At 46.6% G+C, this 21,371-nt stretch overlaps 1 protein-coding gene across 1 annotated transcript in view; it reads right to left on the minus strand.

The window, feature by feature from the left end:
- The window catches only part of LOC138583119 (ATP-binding cassette sub-family A member 9-like), a 2,601,648-nt gene that overhangs the window by 1,393,686 nt on the left and 1,186,591 nt on the right, over positions 1 to 21,371 (minus strand). Inside the window, exon 19 of the mRNA XM_069655079.1 lies at positions 1,965 to 2,166. Within this exon, the coding sequence (XP_069511180.1) occupies positions 1,965 to 2,166 (202 nt within the window). The remainder of the gene's footprint in view (positions 1 to 1,964; positions 2,167 to 21,371) is intronic.

A 21,371-nucleotide genomic window follows, 5' to 3' on the forward strand; every position in this document is an offset into this window, starting at 1 on the left:
AGTCCTGACCCTAACTCACTCTTACCTGACCTTTGCTGTTGGAAACTAGGTTAAGCGTTCTTCCCTAGGAGTAGCCTACTCCAAGTGTGTTGGACTGAGTTGAGTACTTACTTGAAGTTTACTAAAACCTTTACCTAACTTTGAGCGTTTCTATAAATACCTCAATAATGCACTGCATTCTTTGCAGAAGAACCTACCCGAAAAAATTATACTTTGGAACATGTGACTTTAGGGAACAAGGCCCCCAAACCATTTTAGGGTTAGACTTCATAAGATTAAGAGAAGCTGTTATTGTGTTAATCCTGAAGAATTCTCTCAATTTCTTTGCACTGAACTACTCACCTATTTCCCACTGGTAACTGAATATAATGCATTTCGTATTCTCCTAAGGGTTAATGTGTATATATGTTATATAAGGTTTTGTGCCTCATCACGAGTTGGGCGGTAGCCCTTAAATGCGGTGGTAAGAACAAGTTACTTGCCTGTAACTATTGTTTTCCAGTATGGGTCTGGCATGGATTCACATGTGAACCCCCCTCCCGCCCCCCTGTGGCTCTTCTTGGTCATGCTGCCACTTTACGTGCTTACCAATTCTGAAGATGGCTGCCAGAGGAGGGCCTTAGGGAGAGGACTGCCATTGTCGTCTGGGGGCAGTATGACCAAGAGGACAGTGATTGGTTTAGAGGAGAAATAGTTTGTGAGTGAAAGTGAAGCCGTTTTTCTTTTACTGAGGATTCCCGGCCTGACGCCGGGGAATATTCATGAGCATGTGAATCCATGCCAGACCCATGCTGGAGAAACGGTAGTACCGTCACATTTAAGGGCTGGCCCGATCACGAGTTGAGCGCTAAATGGGATGTTTTACCTCCAGCTTTGTTCTGGAGGTGAAAATCCCATTTAGCGCCCCGTTTTCAGTGCTATTACCGCCGGCTGTATTTGCGTGTGGTATTAGCGACAAAAATGCCCCATTGGGTCCAATGGACCCAATGGGGAATGGGGATTTATTGTGAATGCCCAACCCGTGATCCGGCAGTAATAACACTGGAGCGGCTGCCTTAACGCTATTACAGTTGGGCAGTATTACAGCCGGGATACCACCCAACTTGTGATGAGGCCCTTTATCTGACAATATTTGCGTAGTATTTTTATCTGCTCAGTGTGTAAACTAAATGCATAACAAGTAACGTTGACTGCTCAGCTACTCTACATTGATTGTATTTTGGCTAACCTCTGTCTTCCCTGTTCACCATAATTAGGGTGGCATCATAATATCCTCCCACCAGGGCTGATTTTGTAATAATAGTACTTCTTGGGTCTTCTTGGGTCCACATGGAATGGCCCTGAATCCTGTTCCAGGGGACAAGGAGTTCAATTGTTACAGCATTTAGGACCGGTCTATAAAATATGGTTTCAGTGTTTTCACTGTTAGCATTATCATTTTCATCATGATACATTTTACTAATGCAAAAGGTATCATGAATTAATTCGCCCTCATATTACCAAGAATCATTGTGCTCTTCCGCTCCTGTGATCTGGTAATCTGTCTTCAGCCAAGCAAGTCATTTTTTGATATGTCATTTCGTTAAAACAAGGTGGGCCTTATTAATCTGCACATTGTAATGGTAATTAAAAACATTTCTCAAATCATTAAATGCAGATTATATTGATTGCCGTCTAGGTAGAACATCTTTCATTTCACTGGTTTACAAAGAGTTTTGAATATTCTGCACACTGTAGCAGTACTCGTCCACTCGCTAAATCAAATTAGCAATAGAGGCAGATTTGAATGTGAATAAACGTTTGTCCAGATTTTGTTTAAGTCCAATTAAATGCATCCATGTAATACTTTGATTCTATATTTATTTAATTTAAAATCCCATTTTAGTTAGGTTGGACTATTATTTATAAGGTGAGAACTACATGAAGGGTATTCTGAAAAGGTGACACAGAATAGTAATACTTACATGGAGCGCAATACTTTACTCTCATGCTTCAACTTCAAAAATCGAATCCTTGCTACAGACAAGACTTGTTGCCGCCACAAAGTTGTGCCGCTGACTGTAGCTTTCCCCATTTCTGAAAGTGAGAGCAGAGACTTCTCCATCTCTTCAAGTGCACCACCGTCTCTTTCATCTTCCACCAGCTCCTGGCTGAAGACCCCATAATCTGCAACATTAAAATGCAGGCCCTTAGCAACACATATAAATCCATTGAAACACAAAGTGCTGGTTCCTTTTAATGCATTAAAAAAAACATAGCTTCAAAGATCTAGAAAAGGCCTGAGACATTTAGGCTTTAAGGGGCTTCATTTTCATTGGCGCACCAAGTGTTTTTTCCTTTTTGTTCATTTAAAGAAACATAGCTTGAAACATCTAGTATAGAGGCCTGAGATATTTAGGTTTTAGGGGGCCAGGGACTATTTAGAGATAATACATCACAATGTAAAAATGATGGACTAAAGGAGGACTGTGAGAGGTGGTCTCTTACCTGAACATTCGGAGGCAAGGTTAATATTTTAACAATAAAGGTTTGTGTATATGCGTGTCAGTCATATTGATATATTAAGGAGATGTTTGCTTTTTTTAATAAGGTACTTGACTCTTTTTTGTGTGATTCAATAAAAAATAATCTTTTTCCTGGCCTGTATTTAAAGAGGCTGCAATGGGTTTTGGTTTGCATTTTGTTTCAATAAAACAGGGCCTTCATTGTAAGTGGGTTTGTAAAACTGGGTGAACAATCCTGACCACCAATTACTCTCTTGGGGTCGGAGGACAGTAAAGTAACTTTAATGCTGATATGATCATATAGAATAATTGGAGATACGATACAACATTATTTTGGAAGTCCTAGATCTAGGCTGGTATCATTTATATGTACCGGTATGAGTGGATGGCAAAATATGAAGCGCTTGCTTTCAAAAACACAAATAAAGGCTCTCAAAGAAGGAGGACAGCATGTTTAAAATACAGCGTGGCACACCAATCCCTTTCTAAAATGTACCCAAGTCAAGACAACCCCAAATGTCAACCTTGAGACCGAAATGGTTTCTGCATCTGCAATTTACAAACCGGTGTGCCGGTTTACTGATAAACCTGACTTTAGCAAATGACACATAAATTATCTATTTTGTTGGATAAAGACATAGGTGAGAAGAAGTGGGATCTGATGCTGAATGTGCCTTCTTTCTCAAAGGTGGACAATTGCTACTAAATACTTCCTTCCTACTGAACCTCTGTAATACTGTTTCATGTGGGTCACTGGGAAAATTCTATAAGCTGGGCATGAAACGGCTTAGGCAGGACCCTGTCATGTGTTGTAGTGCTGCAACAGTGTGGGTCAGATCAGGAGGGGAAGAGCAGAGAAATGTAACTAGGTATTGGATCTCCCAGTCTGTCTAACTATTGATCATGTAGTCCTGCGGTTGGATATATATTTGCAGCCACAAGGCGTGAATTGCTGCAACACCAATGAGTGAAAGGCGCCACTAGTGCTACCAGCTAACGGTGAAAAACCCAGAGCTCCAAGTGAGCGGAACGGGGTCGATACCCGGCTGTTCCCGGTGTTGTTCAGCATCACCTATGAGTGGGAGGCCTCACTAGTGTTACCAACTAACAGGGAAAAGCCCATAGCTCCAAGCGTGCGGGGCCGGTAGTGGCTATTACCACGGTTCGTGATGTGCCAATGCATCGAGCCTCTGGGACTCTGGCCCGGTTTGAGCCTTCATGGACTCTTTATGTGTGTGGTCTGTGTGTATGGAGCCGTGAGCCTTGAGTCCTGTGTCCTGCGTTTGAGCATTGAACTTGCAGGGGTGTTGCTAGGCCTGGAAATGATCTGGGGGTACACTAATGTCGGGATTGTCCAGACTCAGGGCTAGCTAGCCTTTTGGTTGTAGACCCTGAGATTCTATCCGGGGCTACAACCAAAAGATGGGGGGCTATAGCTCTCTATGCCCCCCCTAGCAACGACTCTGCGAACTTGTATATTGAAGCCCTGGCATGCTGTGGTGCTTTGATGGTGCAGAACGGATGGGCACTGTGACTGTGAGGACGCCGAGATTGCGAGGGCTGTTTTCCTTTCTTCTGGTTCGCATCGTCACTCTGTGTTCTGCTCTCCCACGCCTTACTTTGCCCTGCCTGGTACTGGGGCTAGATGTGCTGTGATATGCTGTAACATGCTGTTAAGGTAAGAATGGTAATAACGAGGAGATGTCTGCAGGCTCTCTCTCTCTCCAAGCCATTCCCTTACTGTGGCTACCATCTATCGGCCACCTGGTCAGATCTCCTCCTTCCTCTCTGGTCTCGACCACTCAACTCCTCCTTCTTGGAGACTTCAACATCCACCTGGATGCTTCCTGCCGTTCCTCTGGACTCTTTTGCGACCTTTGCAACTCTCTCTCACTTTCCATTCTCCCCTCTGGCCTTTATGACTCACTCTGCAGGACATACGCGTGATGTTCTGATCTCCTCAGACCGTCCCCTTTCTATCCCTCTCACCACTCCTCTCTCCTGGAGTGATCACTTTCTCCTTTCCTCCCAGCTCACCCTCTCTACTCCCCAGGCCAAGCCTACTCCATCATTGCCACCCACCTTATCAGTCATCAGACCCATGAAGCGTGTGTCAGTAGAGGCTTTTGTCAAAATGTTCTCTCCCCCTCCTTCCCCTTTGGCTGACTCACACCCTGACACAGCCCTTTCCATGCTCCACTCTGCTATATAAGACACTCTAGATGTTCTTGCCCCTGTCATGAGGATCCGCCTGAAGCCGAAAGCCAAGTGCAACTCCTGGTATGACTCAGACCTCGTCACCCTTAAACGCAAGTGCAGGGTGGCTGAGAGGAAATGGATTGCTTCATGTACATCCTCTGACAAAGTGGTCTGCCGCCTGCTCCAAAGGCAATACTGGCTCTCTGTTCGCACCAAGAACAGAGCTCACATCCAAGCCCGCGTCTCTGCGGCATCCAACAACTCAGCTGAACTGTTTAAAATCTGCAAGGAACTGGCCAATCCTGCCGCAGTCTCTACCTCTCCTGTCCCTTCCCAGGCCCTCTGCACGGCTCTGGCCTCCCACATCATCTCTAAAACTCAGGACATCTTGTCCTCTCTTTCTCTGTCTACTCCCTGCGCTTCCTCTGACCCTTCTGCAGCCACCTCTCCTCCCTCCTTCTCTGCCTTTACCCTGTTCTCCCCAGATGAGGTTTCTTGACAAGTCTGATCTATGAAAGTCTCGTCAAAACAGGTTCACCCTGTTCCTCCAAAACCATCAAGGACCACATTGACTCCTTGGCTCCTGCCATTGCTGATTTCTGTAACCACTCCTTCACCACTGGGGTCTTCCCCTGCCCCCTGAAGCACAGCCTTGTGCATCCTCTTCTTAAGAAACCCTCTGTCGACCCTTCCAACCCGGCTAACTATCGCCCAATCTCCATCACTCTTTTTCTGGGCAAACGCCTGGAAAAGCTGGCCATCTCCCAGCTTAATCTTCAAACTGAATCTGTTGGCTGTCTCCACGACCATCAGTCTGGCTTCAGAGCTGCCAGAAACACAGAAACTTCTCTTCTGAACATCTGCGAAAACCTGCTCTCTAACCTTGATTCCAACACCCCCTGTGTCCTCATCTTACTTGATCTCTCTTCTGCCTTTGACACGGTCAACCATGCCATCCTGCTCAACCGTCTGCGTGATAACCTGGGCATCACGGATCTTGCCCAGGTGTGGCTGAATTCTTTTCTCTCTGATTGACCCTCCCAGGTCCAACTCGGGTCCTTCCTCTCCTCCATCTCTATCTCTACCTGGCTGTTCAACCAATACCTGGCACTTCTTGCCCACCGCATTGCCGCGCTCTGAACCAACTTCCAGTGCTATGCGGATGACACCCAGCTCATTTTCAGGCTACCATCAGCCACCTCTTCTCCCTCTCTCATCTCTGACTGCCTGTCCGCCATCCAGGAGTGGTGCGCCGCCAATGATCTCTGCCTGAATGCCAGCAAGACTAAGATTCTCCTCATCGGTACACCCACACCCTCCTTTCCCGTCACTCTCTGGCTGGCCTCTCTTCGCCCTCTCCCTGCTCCCACCTGTGAGGCTAAAAACCTCGGGGTCATCTTCGACTCCACACTCTCCTTCTCTCCTCACATCTGTGATATCTCTAAGAAGTCACATTACCAGCTGCACCTCCTCAGAGGTATTCTTCCTTTCCTATCCTTCCCCCAGAAGCTCACTGTCTCCAGAGCTCTGGATCTCTCCAAACTGGACTATTGCAACAGCCTCTTTCTAAATCTGCCTGCTTCTACTCTCCGCCCTCTGCAGCTCATCCGAAACCGGACTGCGAGACTTGGGATCGTATCTCTCCAGGACTGAAATCTCTGCACTGGCTCCCAGTGGCTGCGAGGATTAAGTTCAAAACCCTCTGCATCGTCCACAAGGCCTTCTGGGGGCCTGGGGCCTCAATACCTTCAACTCTCTCTTCCTAAATATCTTCCTTCTCGAGCTCTTCGCTCATCCACCTCCAACTCCCTCAGGGTCAGTCGCTTCTCCAAGCAACGAGTTGGTGGTAAATCACTTTCTTCGGCCGGGGCCTCTCTCTGGAACAGCCTCCCTGACCCCCTGAAACTTGAGGAGAACCATCTCCAGTTCCGGAAGCACCTCAAAACCTTTCTCTTTGCTTCTGCTTTTTCTCCTCCTCTCCCCTGCTGATTTCCTGGCTTATACTGAAACTGGACTGGTTTACCTGGCCACCCTCTGATCGCGGGGCCGGGACCCCCCTGGCGCCCAGGACCCCCCTGCGCCAGCCGCACACCTGCACTGCCCTCCTGGATACCCCCGCACTTGTGGACTGTTCTCTGTATCCCTACAGTCCTACCACGAGCACCCGACACCTGATGCCTGCACTTACCCTCCTCCCTTGCACTTGCACTTGCCACCTGCTGGCCGTACTTTATTTTGCTATTTATTCTATTATCCCTTGTATTGCACTGTCCCCTTCCCCGTACCCCCCCTGCACTTTCCCCTTCCCCCTTCCCATGCACCTGCGCGATCTGAATGACACTTGGCCTAGTAGGATCTTCCCTCTGTTCCCCCTCCCTTGCCTCGTCGCGCCTTTAAACACTTGTGTATAGGCGCGTTATAAATGCCTTAGCATATCATATCATATCATATCATGTACTGGCCCGATTTCAGATTTGGTTTCTTATTCCTTTTTTTTCTGTTACTGTGTGCGGTTATCGGTCATCGGCTATCAACTCAGTGAATATAGACTTGGTTTAAGAATGGGATCCATTAATACGCGATTGAGGAATTGTTTAAAAGCCTCACCTGCCATGGATAAAGAAGCAGCGAAAACTGTTCATAGGCGTCCTGTGCGCTCAGGGACTGAGCCTGAAGTCGGAGTCTATACTAGTTATATCACCCATATGAGACTGATTGTCTTTGGATCATTATGGGTCATTGTGGATTACTGTGCATCACTGACTGTTGAGCATATCCAGTATGAGGAGCATACAGGGTGCTGGATAGAAAAAATATTTTAATTGACATGGAAGTGGTTCTGGTGGTCCGGGAGAGAGACAGACTCTGGCTGCTCCTTAAGCAGTCGCGCGTGCCTCTCTCTGGTTTTGGAACAGAGTGCCCACACGTTAATGACTGTCATTTCTTCTGCTGAGAAACCTCACAACATAGGGGTTCTGTTTTATTATTTGAATTGAAGGTTGCTGTGTCTGTGCTGCTCTATCCTGTTTTAGTGACAACTTTTAGGGGTATTTAGAGCTTTCTCCTCCCTCTAACCCTACCTTTCCCCTCCCCCATTGAAAACATCCCAAAGTAGGGATGGCCAAACCGAAGGCTAAAGAGGGTCATCAGGGGGCACTCGGAAAAAACCCAAGGAAAAGTAGACTGAAAGTCAAAGGTAATTCGCAATATCATCTTGATTTGTATCTAAAGGAAAGACAGACAAGATAGAAGAGAAAATATTAATGGCTGAGAGTGCTATAGAAGTAGTAAGAGTGGATATGGATACTCCAACATTGGCACCGGTAGGAGACACTGTAGAACCTAAACAAAGAGAGCCAAGTGTTCTGTATAATATTACAGGTGATGAAAACCCAGTCTTGTCTCTGACTCGAAGAATCCCAACAATTATAAGAAAATACTGGATATAAATACCAACAATAATGGACATACACATGTAGTGACAATAGACACACTAATTGCCAGTCTATTCCCCTGCTAACGCTTCTTGCCCTGGATTTAGATCAGCCACAAATTCCAAGTACTTTAGGAGGCGGCAAGTCGGAAAAAGAAAGCTTGAGAATAACAGCTCTCCCTAATTTTAATCCATTGTCAAAAAATAACAGAACTGCTTGACCAATTTTAGATTTTGTGGTATCATTTAAGCAATCCATTATAAACTCCATGCTATGGATAAGATGATAAGAGATAGAGATATAAAGAAATGGTTACTTCATATTACTAGTAAAGATCTACAGAAGGGTGAACAAGAAAAGACACAAGATGCCCCTAGGACATTAGTGGAGAAAATTAAGGGAGAAAGTAGCTTAAGTAAAGTAAATGCAAGGCTATTTGTACAAATCCACCTATACTCAAATACGGGAAATATCGAATCAGATAATATTATTTGAAGTGAAAAGGGAAGGCAGCTACCTGAGACCCTGTATTTACCCCAGCAGCAGCACCATTAGTGGCGATAATTGATGCCCCAAAACCTCAAAGGAATGTACAAGAATCCAGCATTTCTTTAATTAACACAGGCACCCACTGGATTAACACAAGGGTGACTAGTCGAGCAATAGAACAAGTAACATTTTGATAGCTAGAAGTATAGGATGGGTAGTCAAATCGCTGAAAACAGCTTAAGGGGACTATATAGTGATTACATTTTCAAGCATGAATGTGACTTCATACTTGATTAACTCAAATCTAGCATTATATGTACATAACAAACATCCAACAAGCAGGTCCACACTGGTTCCATTGCCATTTTTCTACCCTACTAGTAAAGCACTAGCACCTAAGCCTGAAAAAAGAGTTTCATCCCACGTCTTGCCTTCTAGGTTATCCTCAGAAATACTGGTGAAAGGTCTCCCTGAGATCCCATGCCACACTCAAGAGGTTGGCGGAAAATATAAAGATTAACGAGATCCCTGGCAGAGGGACTGAGGGCCAGGTGGTCACTAGAAACAGATTTGAAGTCTTGTCCAGTTTAGACGAGATGGACTACAAAAGGATATTTTATTAGTGCCATGCATGTAATATTTCAACCACATCTGACGCTTTTCTTAGAGCACTACTGGGCAACGGAACATCCATGATGGCTTTGCTTTCGTGGAATAAAGCAGGAGCCCGTTCAAAATTGCGAGACCCAGATATATTAGCTTTTTTAAATAAATACAATGTGAAGAGACCTGGGCCCCGAGGATCTTGTACTGGATGGTTTTTGCTCTTTTACCATACATCTGTCAAAAAATGTTAGGGGGCGATGTTTTGGGGGATTTACCATTTTTACTAGGACATCATGATGTCCTAGTAAAAATGGGGTTTGTGGTTGAGAATGCTGATACTAACTCAAATGTTATTCAGATGTTATCCTTAACACCGGGGAAGGGCGATAACATAATTGTTCATTTTTATAACAGTCCCGAGAAAAGTGCAATGTCTTCTAGTCTGTTAGTTTGTCATACATGTTTGACAGAAACAGTATTGAGGACACTTACTCCCAACAACCTACAGACAGTGGGGGGATTATTTCAGTGCAAAAATTGGGAATGGTCTGTCATCTGAACTCTTGGATGTGAATTAGGAAATATAGGGATAAAAGAACCTATAATGAAGGACCCCCGGTCATGTGTTAAAGGATTGCATTTGGCTTATAGAGTGGGAATGCGTTCAGTAAATGTCTGTGTCCCCTCTGATGACCCTGGCCAGTATACCTTTAAAAGCCATCAAGGGGCATCTACTATAGACAATGTATGTATTTCTGCCAAACAATGGAATATTATTGATGAATTTAAGGTTGTGAAAGATGTTTTTAGTGACCATCATCCAGTGTCCTTATGTATAAGGTGGAGTCCTAACCAGGACACAATGTGATTCAACACTTGGCAGTTGTAGAAACCAACTCTAATAGCAAAAGAAGGTTAAAGTGGGAGAAGATAGATAAAGACTTGATACACAATGTTATTGCACCAAATCTATCTCATTTGGAGGTAATCTTTAATGGCGAGGAGTGTTCTTCGTGATCGTGATTCCTGGAGTATTTTCTTTGTTTTGTTGCTGAGTCCGTAGCCGAGAACGCATAATGCCATACCGGAGACGGAGCGTCGCGAGGAGTGTGGCGAGGAGTGTTTTTTGAGTTCCTTGTGCACCTGTTGGAGGTGGGACTGGGCTAGATTTCCTGCTAATACCAGTCCTGTGCCCCGGTGGAGCTACTGGAGTTTGCAGCTTATAGCATACACTTTGAGGAATTTTCAAGTGCCCTGTACAGGAGCTGATCTCATACTCATTACTGCAGGTACTGTAAAATGTAGTATTTGTTGCTGTTTTCTGCTGGGTTTTGCTACCATTTCCTACAGAGCTGCTTGTGTGATCTTTTGCCCTTTCCTCTGTTTATGCAGAAATTCCAGGCAAAATCTCTGGTAGAGCAACAAATCTTGATTACCGGAAGAGAAAACCCTTTGTAAAGTATGATGGATACAAAAGAGCTTACAACCGAGACCCCCAAGCCAGGGGGTCTCGGTTGTAAGCTCTGTCCAGAATGGCCCAGATACTTCGTCTCGTGTTGTCCCTTTGGGTGATAAGGCCTCACAGTGACTATCGGCCTCCCCACAGATGTTTTTATCAGGCTTTTTGTCATTTGGCAATGGATGTGGAGACGAGGATTCCATCCAGCACAATTCCGGAAAGGTGGAAGCAGCGGAACCAGCTGATAAAAGCTGTGTGCTGGGCTATGAGGAGTCTCATCATACTGGAAATGAAGTTTCTGGTGACATGCTCCACTTTGTGATAAAAATCCTGGTAAAACTTTGTGGCCGCATTCACGAATATGTTAAAAAAAAACAAAGCCTGCTAATGTGTGAGCTACAGTCTTTCATGTGTCACTGATTTGGGCGGTACAACTTCTCGTGCACCTCACGAGTTGCAGGCCCTGACCGATATGAACATCCCCATTATGGTTTCATCATAGGATTTGGAGGTGTCATAAGTTCCGTCTACAGGTTCCACTCTATCTCCTCTCGCTTATAAAACTCACAACCAAAAGCAGAGAATTGCAAGACAAAAGAGAGTGGTGAGAACAAAATCTACAATGGAAAACGCACCTAGTGATGACCTCATCCATCCCTGAACTCCACAATTGTGACTATTACTAATCGTAAATCCAAGAGCAGTCAAACTAGGAAACGGGCCCTTCACAAAAGAAAGAGACAATCTCAGCAAGAAGAGACACTGACTAGCTGGCTTTTCAACGATGCAAGTGGGTCTGACCTGGAGGCGTCTGAGGTCAGTCAGGATGACTCGCAAGTGAAATATGCCGAGATGACTTCACAAAGACCGACTGGTGATGACATTGGAGGGACTGTGACTCGTGCGTCTGTACCTGTTACGGCCCCCCAGTCTAGAGCTCAGCTGACCCCCCCAGTCTTAGACATATGTGTATTGTCAATTAGAAGAAAAGGGCATGCTTGTAAAAATGGGCATGTGAACCGATTCGCAGACATTTGCTAAAATACCTTCACTTTGATTGTGTTAGGCTGAGTCTTTGATGCAGATCTGCAGAAGCTGCTGAATCCCGACACCCGCCGTGTTGTGCTGTCCAACTTCAAAGGGATGTAATAAATACCACATGCAATGGTGCATAACTGATGAAGAAATTACTTCAAGGGAAGTCTCTTAGCGTTCCCCTTTCATATAACGTATTAATGAAAGGGAAAGATAATGGACGTGGGCGTCGGCCACAACCAACAAAACTAATGCTATCAACAAGGTTGCTTCTGTGAGGTTTTGCTCGGTCCTCGAACTGACAGAGGAACATATCACGCGGGAGCCGTGGTAGAGATAACCTGCTTTATTAACTGCCAGGCATGAACTGCCGAAACCCCTCAACCCCCTCCCACACCCAACGTCACTTCCCGTGTGGCGGGAAGAAGGACCGCAACGGCGGTCCACCCACCTAACGAGGTGGACGGGCGGTATGCCCATAGGAACAACATGACATCTCCCCCCTTTTTAGCGTGCGAGGTGCTTGTCCCTTTTCACTCCATTTCCTCAATGAGTCTGTGAGGTTTTATCCAGCTTCTCTGTGGCCGGCCTGACCTTCGCGGGGTCCACCCCGTCTTTTCATGTTGTGTAGTGCTATCTTCGCTGTCGGAGGCCTCACCATCTCCCAGATAGGGGGCGTCCCACCCTCTGTCATCGCCACTGTCTTCAGCTCTGTCCTGCACGTCTTGTGGGTATGTTGTCCGAGGCTTGAAGTGTGATACATTCCGCGTTACTGAGGATTTGTCCATCCTTTGTGCTGTGATCATCGTTCCTTTCCTCTGTGTGACAGTCAGCGATTCTTTTGCGAACGTGGCGTCCTCCTTTCTTTGCTTCGGCTGTCGCATCCACACTTGGTCTCCTGGTTCGCTGTTTGACTCTTGAGCTTTCCTCTTATGGTCAGCAGTCTCTTTCATTTTGGCTTTCGCTGTATCATCTTTGGTTCGGGCCTCCTGTTCTAGCGGTGTGGCCTCTGCTGAGTGGGTGTCTTCCGGTAGGCTTGTTTGGACCGGTCGCCTGAACATCAAGTCAGCAGGGCATATTCCCGTCGTGCTATGAGGGGTGTGTCGATAGTCTCTGAGGAACTGATAAAGTGCTTGTTCAAAAGGTTTATTGAGTATGGCTGCTATTTGTAGAGTCCGTTTGATGTTGGACATGAATCTTTCAACCATGTCATTCGCCTGAGGCCATCGGGGCGATATCTTGCGGTGTTGGAACCCCATATACTTTGAAAAGTTCTGACTCATGAATGGCGCTCCGTTGTCCGACTTTATGATCTTGGGTATTCCATACGTGGACAACATGCAGTCTAGTGCTGGGATGATGCTCGAGGCAGCAGTGCTGTTGACAATTTGAGCCTCTGGGAATCTTGAGTGTTCACCTATTAGCATCAGTACATATGTTCCATCTCTCAGCGGTCCGAAGAAGTCTACAGCTAGTTCCTCCCACACGTGTCCTGGTAGGGGTGACATGTGTAGCGGATTTGGATGTGGGGGTGGTGCCACTTGTGCGCACGTCGGGCATTTGCCCACTATGTCTTCCACCATTGCATCCAGTCTGGGGAACCACACTTTCTGCCATAATAGTCTTTTGGTGGCTACCACCCCTCGGTGACTTTAGTGTGCGACATGTATCGTCCTGGCTCGTAGCGATTTCGGGAGGAGTACCTTGCATGCTTTTAGTACTACGTGTTCATCAACTATGGAGAGTTCGTCTCGGTGTATGTGTTTGACGTCATCTTGGACATCCTCCGATTCCTGCCTCGCTTGCTGCCGCATGTGTGCTCTCCTTTCTTCTTGTATGCAGTGGCGTATGATGTGTAGCGCTGGGTCCTGCTCCGATTGTGTGATTACGTCTGCCCATCCCACGGGCAGCGGTTGCAGGTGATGGACAATATAGTTGAGATATTCATCTGCAATGGATGGTTGAGGACTGGCGGGTGCAGTGGGGTGTCGAGACAGATAGTCCGCCGGGTTGTCTTCTTTGCCCGGGCGGTGCTTGATGGTGAATTTGTAATCTTGTAGACGTAGGCCCCATCTGGCTATTCTCGGGGGCATTCTTGATTTTGGATCTCTGTAGATTGTGAGCAGGGCCTGATGATCTGTTATTATGGTGACCTCCTTGCCATACAGGAAAAGGTGGAAGTACTCACATGCCCATACCACCACCAAGCTTTCCTTTTCAGCTTGTGAGTACGCCTGTTCTGTGGGGGTTAGGCTCCTGCTGGCGTATGCCACCACGTATACGTTTGTGGGCGCCTGAGGGCCAATTTGTGTTAGTATGGCACCCAGGCCAATGGGGCTGGCGTCGACGATTACTTCCGTGTGTCGTTTGGCGTCAAAGTAAGCCATGTCCTCCGCTCTTGTGATTGGGTCCCGTATAGCTTTGAATGCCCCCTGACAGTCTGTGGACCACGTGTAGGGTTGGTCCTTTCTTGTTAGTAGACGCAGGGGGTTGCTGATCGTGGCATAGTCCTTAAGGTACCTGGAGCAGTAGCTGGCCAGTCCAAGGAACGACCTGAGCTTGGTCGCGGTGGTTGGGGTGCGACTGAGTTGAGGACAGCCACTTTGTCCGGGTCCGGCCGCATTCCCTTGCTGGAGAATATGTGACCGAAGAAACGTAACAAGCCTTTCCCAAATTCGCATTTGCCCATATTCAGCGTTAATCCCTCCGCTTCTAGCGTTTTGCACACTCTATGAAGAGCGGTGTCATGCTCTTCCTTCGTCTTTCCATACCAGAACATCATCAGAGTAATTTAGGCAGTTCAGTACGTGCCTGATGACTTTGTGTATTTCTTCTTGAAAAATTTCGGCTGCAGAGGATATTCCAAAACGGAGCCTTTTGTACTGGAATAAGCCGAGGTGTGTGACGAACGTCGTTATGTACCTGGATTCGGGTGCAATTTCAATCTGGTGGTATCCTTTTGTGAGATCCAATTTGGAGAAGACTTGAGCCCCATGGAGGAGGTGGATCATATCAGTTATCCGGGGTACCTGATTTCTCTCCCTCTCAATAGCTTTGTTTGCCCTCCTCATGTCTACGCACAAGCGAATAGATCCGTCGGGTGACTTTTTGGGGACGGGAACAATTGGGGATACCCATGGCGTGGGACCTGATACTGGTTCGATGACGTTGAGTTGGATGAGCTTGTTTAGTTCCTCTTCAACTTGGTGTTGAATGTTCACGGGTATCCCTTGATAGTGTTGGCCAACTGGTGGTATGTCCGGGTTTATGTGCAGTTGTACCTTCCTGTGTTTCAGTTTGCCCAGTCCTTTGAATAAGTTTGGGAATGTTTGTTCTATCGCCTTAGGTCTGGCAAAGTATTTGTGGGCCATGAGTTGATACAGTATGTGCACCAAACTCATTTCGACGGCCGTCTTGAAACTGAGGATGCACCCACTGTTGGCTATAGTCTTTAGGATGTGTAGAGGAATCTTTGCCGCGTGTGATTTGTGCACACACCATGCATAGATGGTCCCTTTGCAGGGTAACGGGGTGGTGGCGCCGTATGGGTAGATGTCCACCGTGGCTTTTCTGATTTTCGGGGGGCTGACCAGCAAGTTGTATGCCTGTTCACTGATAATGTTGACTGTTGCCCCCGTGTCGATGAGGACTTCAAACGGGGTGTTGTTAACTTGTAATGTGAGTGTGGGACTGTGTTGGGTGACCGTGGCATTGTTGAGCGCCCACACATACCCCTTCTTTCGTTGGTCTTCCTCTGATGACTGAGATTCACTGCCGGACGGGGATCTCATTTCAATGTAACGGACAAATCTTCTCCTCTGAGATCTTCTGGACCCGTCTGATGATTTTCTGTCTTCTCTTGCGTGCAAGTTCCTTTGGGTCCTGTCTTCTTGTTTTGGTCCTATTTGTTCTTCTTCCCCTCTTCCCGTGGGAGGGCTGAGTCGTGAGCTTCTCCTTCTTTCATGTTGTCGTGGTCTGTTGGTTACTGGTCCCGGCGCATTTTTGCAGGCGGCTCTGTAGTGGTCCATTCCGCCGCAGGCGGCACATTTCTGTCCAATGGCGGGGCACTCGCCCACGCGTGGATATTCGTATCCTCATCGGTAGCACGTGGCGTCGGTGCGTTTGCCACTCTGTGAGGGGGCGGCAAAGAGTTTGTTGATGGTGTCCGGATTGGATGATGGTTGTTGGATGGCGACCTTGCCTAGACTATCCTGCTGCGACTCTACAGCCGCCTCCATTCTGGCTAATGCGATGATTTCCTCTAGGGATCTTTGCTTTTGGAGCAGTTGTTTCCTGAATGATTGCGACACGCAGCCAGCTATGACCTGGGATCTCAACGTCTCTTCATTGGAATATTTATGAAATTCACAGTATTTCAGCTTGATGCGCAAACGCATCACAAAGTTGTCCAACGATTCTCCTTTTTTCTGTCTGGTAGTGTGGAATACGTGTCGCTCATAGTCAATATTAGTGTGGGGGGTGAAGTATTCAGAGAGTTTTCCGTGGAGTTCATCATATGTGACGGTGTCTACGTTCATCAGCTCTCCTGCTATGTCCCTGACCTCTGGGCCTACCGTCATGAATAAGGTGTTTTTTAGCCTTGCGTCATCAATTAGACCCATTGCCCCTGCGTAGAACTTAAAGTCCCTCAGCCATATGATCCATCTGGGTCCCAGATTGGAGATGTCCCTGACATCAAATGGGCCGGGTATAGGCAGATTTTGTGAGTTTTTACCTGATCCTTGTGCCTGTTGAGGATCATCCGCGATGGCTCCTGCACCTCCTGATGATGATGCTGCAGGACTTGTAGGAGTCGACATGGTGTGGATGGCTTGCTTGATTCAGGCCGGTGCTTGCGTACTGTCTGGGGCTCGTCTTTGCCCAGTGATATCTTGAGGTGCTGATATGCTTATGCCTGCACGCACGAGCAGAGTGTGGCTGCCGTTCGTGATGGACTTTCCTCCTTTGTAGGGTTTCCCGCTGTTTCCTGGTTCCCTGATGGGGGGTGGGGCAGGGCTGGGTCGGCGTGCTGCGCACGTGCTGGGAGCCACCCTGTGGCTAATCGGGCACTCCTGTGCTCCGTGTCTGCTGGGACCGGCGCTTGCTTTGTCTGCGCACGTTGAAGAGAGTCCCTCGCCGGTGCCTCTACCCCGAGAGGAGCGCCGACGCGCCGTGCCGCTCGACCGCGGTCCTCTGCGTGCCTTCCCGGGCCTTGGGTTGGAGGTGCGCCGACGCGCTGTATACCACTCGACTGCGGGCCTCCCTGGCACGGGTGGGTGTAATATACACCTTTGTCGCCAGATGTGAGGTTTTGCTCGGTCCTCGAACCGACAGAGGCACATATCACGCGGGAGCCGTGGTAGAGATAACCTGCTTTATTAACTACCAGGCATGAACTGCCGAAACCCCTCAACCCCCTCCCACAGCCAACGTCACTTCCCGTGTGGCGGGAAGAAGGACCGCAACGGCGGTCCACCCACCTAATGAGGTGGACGGGTGGTATGCCCATAGGAACAACATGACAGCTTCAATCGTTCATACTGCGCATATGAAGCTACCGGCTGCTGTCAGCATCGCGGAAACTGACAAACCTCTCTCTCTCTCAACAGCCGCAGAGAAAGAAGGCAAACTGACGGAAGATAATGTCTCGCTCAGCTGTGAAACCAGCGAGCGTAAATGAAACTGACACTCGCGGAGAGCTGAATTCCAAAGCGTTTTATAAGGAACGGCTCTCGCACAGAACAGAAGACTGCCGCAGAAAAATAAACAACGCACACTAGGCAGGAAAGAAAGCTAGCTGAACAGATTACAACGTTTTTAAACTCCTCCCACAAAGCATGTGCACTGCATAGCTTAAAACACAGTTCAGTACATGTTTAAGTGTATTTGAAAATGGTAAAGCAGTACACAGTTCCAAAATTTCTTGAATATGAAAATACTCAGCTAATTCACTTATCTTATTGTTGATGTTTGTTCCACTCAGCCAACCTTGTCCATTTGTAACTCATCAACTGTTTTCTTTCTGGCAACTTAAATTCTTGATTAGGCCACAGGACCTAGGCCTAAAAAAATGGGAACTTCCTAAACCCTGACCAACTCAGCTAAAGGTTGACAATGAAAGGCAGTTCAGAATTCCTTCAAACTGAACAAGAGGAATCCTCAGCCAATCAAATCACTGCTCATTTCCTCCATCTTGGTTTGGGCAACTGTTAATACTCTAAAAAACCAAGTTACAGCCCAATATGTAGATTAAAACAATACTCACAAATACCATCATGATAATCTTGTCCCATCCAACCCGTTTCACAATGTGTTAAACAACACTAACTAAATAAGTAACCCTGACAGATTGTTAAAGTCCTGTGATTTCGAATGAATTAAACCTGTGAAGTCTGTGGGGGGTGGTATTGTTTGTCTAGAAAATACCCTACCATAGCATAGATGGTATATTATAGTGGCCGAAAACCAACCGCATCATATGTCTAGCATCACCAGTACAGAATCGTTAGTATAACCATGGAGAGTCCATTTTGTAACAACAGAATTCGCCATTTTGCTATGTTGCTTTTTCTTGCCTTTCTGTTCTAATGCTTTGCTAAAAGTGAATTCTATTTCGTCCTGCTCATGCACAAAGCAAGGCCACAAGCTACATGCCGAGAGACTAGCCCAGACAGCCCAGACAGCAGGCCAGTGTTTTCCTCCCTCACAAGTCCTTGGAAGTAAGCAGAAAGGCATTTCATCACTAAGCAGGTGCCAGCTAGTCTCACTGAAACGGCAGAAGCTGTAGAAATAGACAGGTAATGGCTTGAATTATATTCTCCTTTACGGCCCCCCTTTCCCGGGCCCCTTTAGATCGAGCCGACCTCTAGCTCACAAATAGAAACCAAGAGATAGTAGGGCTTGGAATGTGTCCCTCCTACGAACACAGCTTGCTTGCAGAACAAGAGCACTATGTTCTCTGTAACAAAGAATAGTGTCTGCACCTTCGCAGATTGCAACTGTTGCTGAATAAATGTCTTTAAAGGGTGTCATATTCGTCATAATTGTCAATCAACAAACCTTGCTAAAGAAGATACATTATGGGCGGCTTTGGATGTGTCACTACTGATAATATGATGGTCTTTTTGTATATATGTAACTGATGTAAAAATGTTCGCTCTCTTGCGTCTCACGAGGTCTGGGTAACACATGTTGCGGGACGTGAGATCCGGTCGGCCAACTGAGACTATTTGCTTTGCAATAAACCCTAGATTTTGGGAATTGAACATCGTGTCATGGCGCCTGAATAGGGACCCTCCTCCATTTGCACCATCGTGTACGTTGTAATTTGAAGAAGGTGGGAAAAACGAATCGAGGACGAGGCCGTCGAGCCGGGATCGAGAGTTGTTCGGGGCACCGCTGTGAAAGTGATGAGAGACTCCTTTGCAGATCTGTACACAAATGGTCCCTGATCGATGCGTCCGGCCAGAGAGCAAGAAGGCGAGGGTCCCGAAACGAGGCAGACTGAGCCAGATACGCAGACATGACGATCTTTGGTTGCGTCTGTATACGGACGAATTGCGTCTTGAGAGATTAACTGATTGATCAGGTGAGTCGTGCCCCGATTCTTAATAGTCCTGATATTGGTTGAGAGTTGCTCTTGCAAGATCAAATGTCCAGGGTAAGGTACGAATAAGATTAAACATGCCTGGGAAATTGTCTTCCTGTCTAGTGGGATTTTTCCACTGCAGTAGACAATCTTTGGAAACTAGTCAGGCTGCCCCCCCATAGGGTCACCAGCGTATGAGATGTATGTGAAGTATGGAATAGGAGCAATAATGTTTTGTGAAATTTGGCATAGGCAAACCAGACACGTCGAAGATTTGCAGCGGCCTTAAAATGGGAGGTATGAGATGGTGCAAATAGAGCATTTGGAATCAGTATATTGCTGCGCAAGAAAGCATGCCCTGCGACATTTGACGTCATTAGAGACTGGAGGAAGGAAGCTAACCTCCGCTTAAGAAGCAGGGAGAAACATGCGCGTAGGCACCAATCTAATGCAGACAGAGTGCTAGAACAGTAAGAAAAAGAATGGGATGAGCAAATTAGAAAGGCAGACAGGTGTCTCCAAATGGGTATAGATAAAATATATCCTCAACATGAATTGCATGCATCAGATTAACTAATCAATAAGATTTTAAATGAGAAAACACAAGAACATCCCAAAAGTAAGACTGACACAATTGTACCAGTGCACATTGCTCAGCTTCAGCCCCAGATCACCCCCGCTTCTCAGCCTCAGTCACAGCCGCACCGACTACTCCCCCTTCCAGTTGTTCCATCTGCACCAGCCCCTCCTGAACACGTGATCCCATTTCCCCCTCCACCTAACGAGCTTGAATCCACAGCGATCAGAGAAGACAGTATGAGAGGAGCGGGGCCTGCACAAAGCATGTACCCTAGAATAACCGGTAGTGCGGTCAGCAAAGAGAGAAGAAAGGAGTTGAAGGAACATGCAGAAATATATATCCAAGGAAATGATGAGGCTTCGACGCTGGGGTCGATGTATGATTATAAGAAGCTCAGTGAAAAACAGGTATTGTTGGAATGCATGGGAGAATATCTCATGGAAAGATGGAAGCAATTAATTGGTATGGTGCCGCCGCAGAAATTGCGGGACTTGAATGCCTTTTTGCGTAAATGGGAAAGTGATTCAGAGATGAAGGAGCATGTGGACAGGCTTTTTGAGTTTAAAAATGAACTTCTTGATGAATTGTATTCAGAGATGTTTTCTGTGCCTGGGTTTCGTACAAAGAGGTGAGAAGAGGTAGACAAGAGACGGCACCATATGTGCAACGGCGATTTTTCCTGCGATCAAAACAGGTTAGTGAAGAAATTAAAATATGTACTCGAGAGGCGCTTAGATGGATTACAGATGCTAGCATCCCTACAATGGAGGTGCATGAGACATTTGATCAGTATACATTAGGATTGCAAAGAAAGGCATTGCAGGTAATGGGTGAATATTTACAAGGCAAATATGTAGATAACAAGCAGTGCTGCCCACCTGAAATAATGGCAGTGTATAAAAGAGCGTTTTCACGGGATACGGGAGAGAGTGCCCTATCCCTTGATCTAGCTATAGTGCTTCATAAGAGAGAGGAAGAAGGAAGAGCGAGTGCGATATTTCCCATGAGAGAGGTCCCACCCACTTTTGTGCCGAAAGTAGAAATTCCTGGTATTAATGGACTACCAGCGCAGGTAACAGAAGGACATTATACAGAACAATATGTACATGTCCCTTTCTCCAGACAAGAGGTGAATAAAATAAAACAAACGATCCCTGATTTGAGGAGAAATCCGGCGGGATTCTGTAAAGAAACTGAGTCCTATTTGAAATCGTCCATTTCACTATGAGCGATATTGACCTATTATTCCCTGTAATTCTCCCAGCAGATATATGGAAACAAATAAGGAATGAAGATGATCAGGATAGTTTGGGTGATACATGGGAGAATTTAATAAAAGAGGATGTGGACTGAAAAGCAGGCGAAAAGCCATCGTCAAATATGTCAGCATTACCGACACGGATAGTACAGAAATTGAACGTCATAGTGCCTGAGAAGAGAATCATATGGGACAAACTAACTGCATGTGTGCAAGCCA

Source organism: Ambystoma mexicanum, chromosome 3q (genome assembly GCF_040938575.1).
Source record: "Ambystoma mexicanum isolate Mex_15411 chromosome 3q, UKY_AmexF1_1, whole genome shotgun sequence".
NCBI lineage: Eukaryota > Metazoa > Chordata > Amphibia > Caudata > Ambystomatidae > Ambystoma > Ambystoma mexicanum.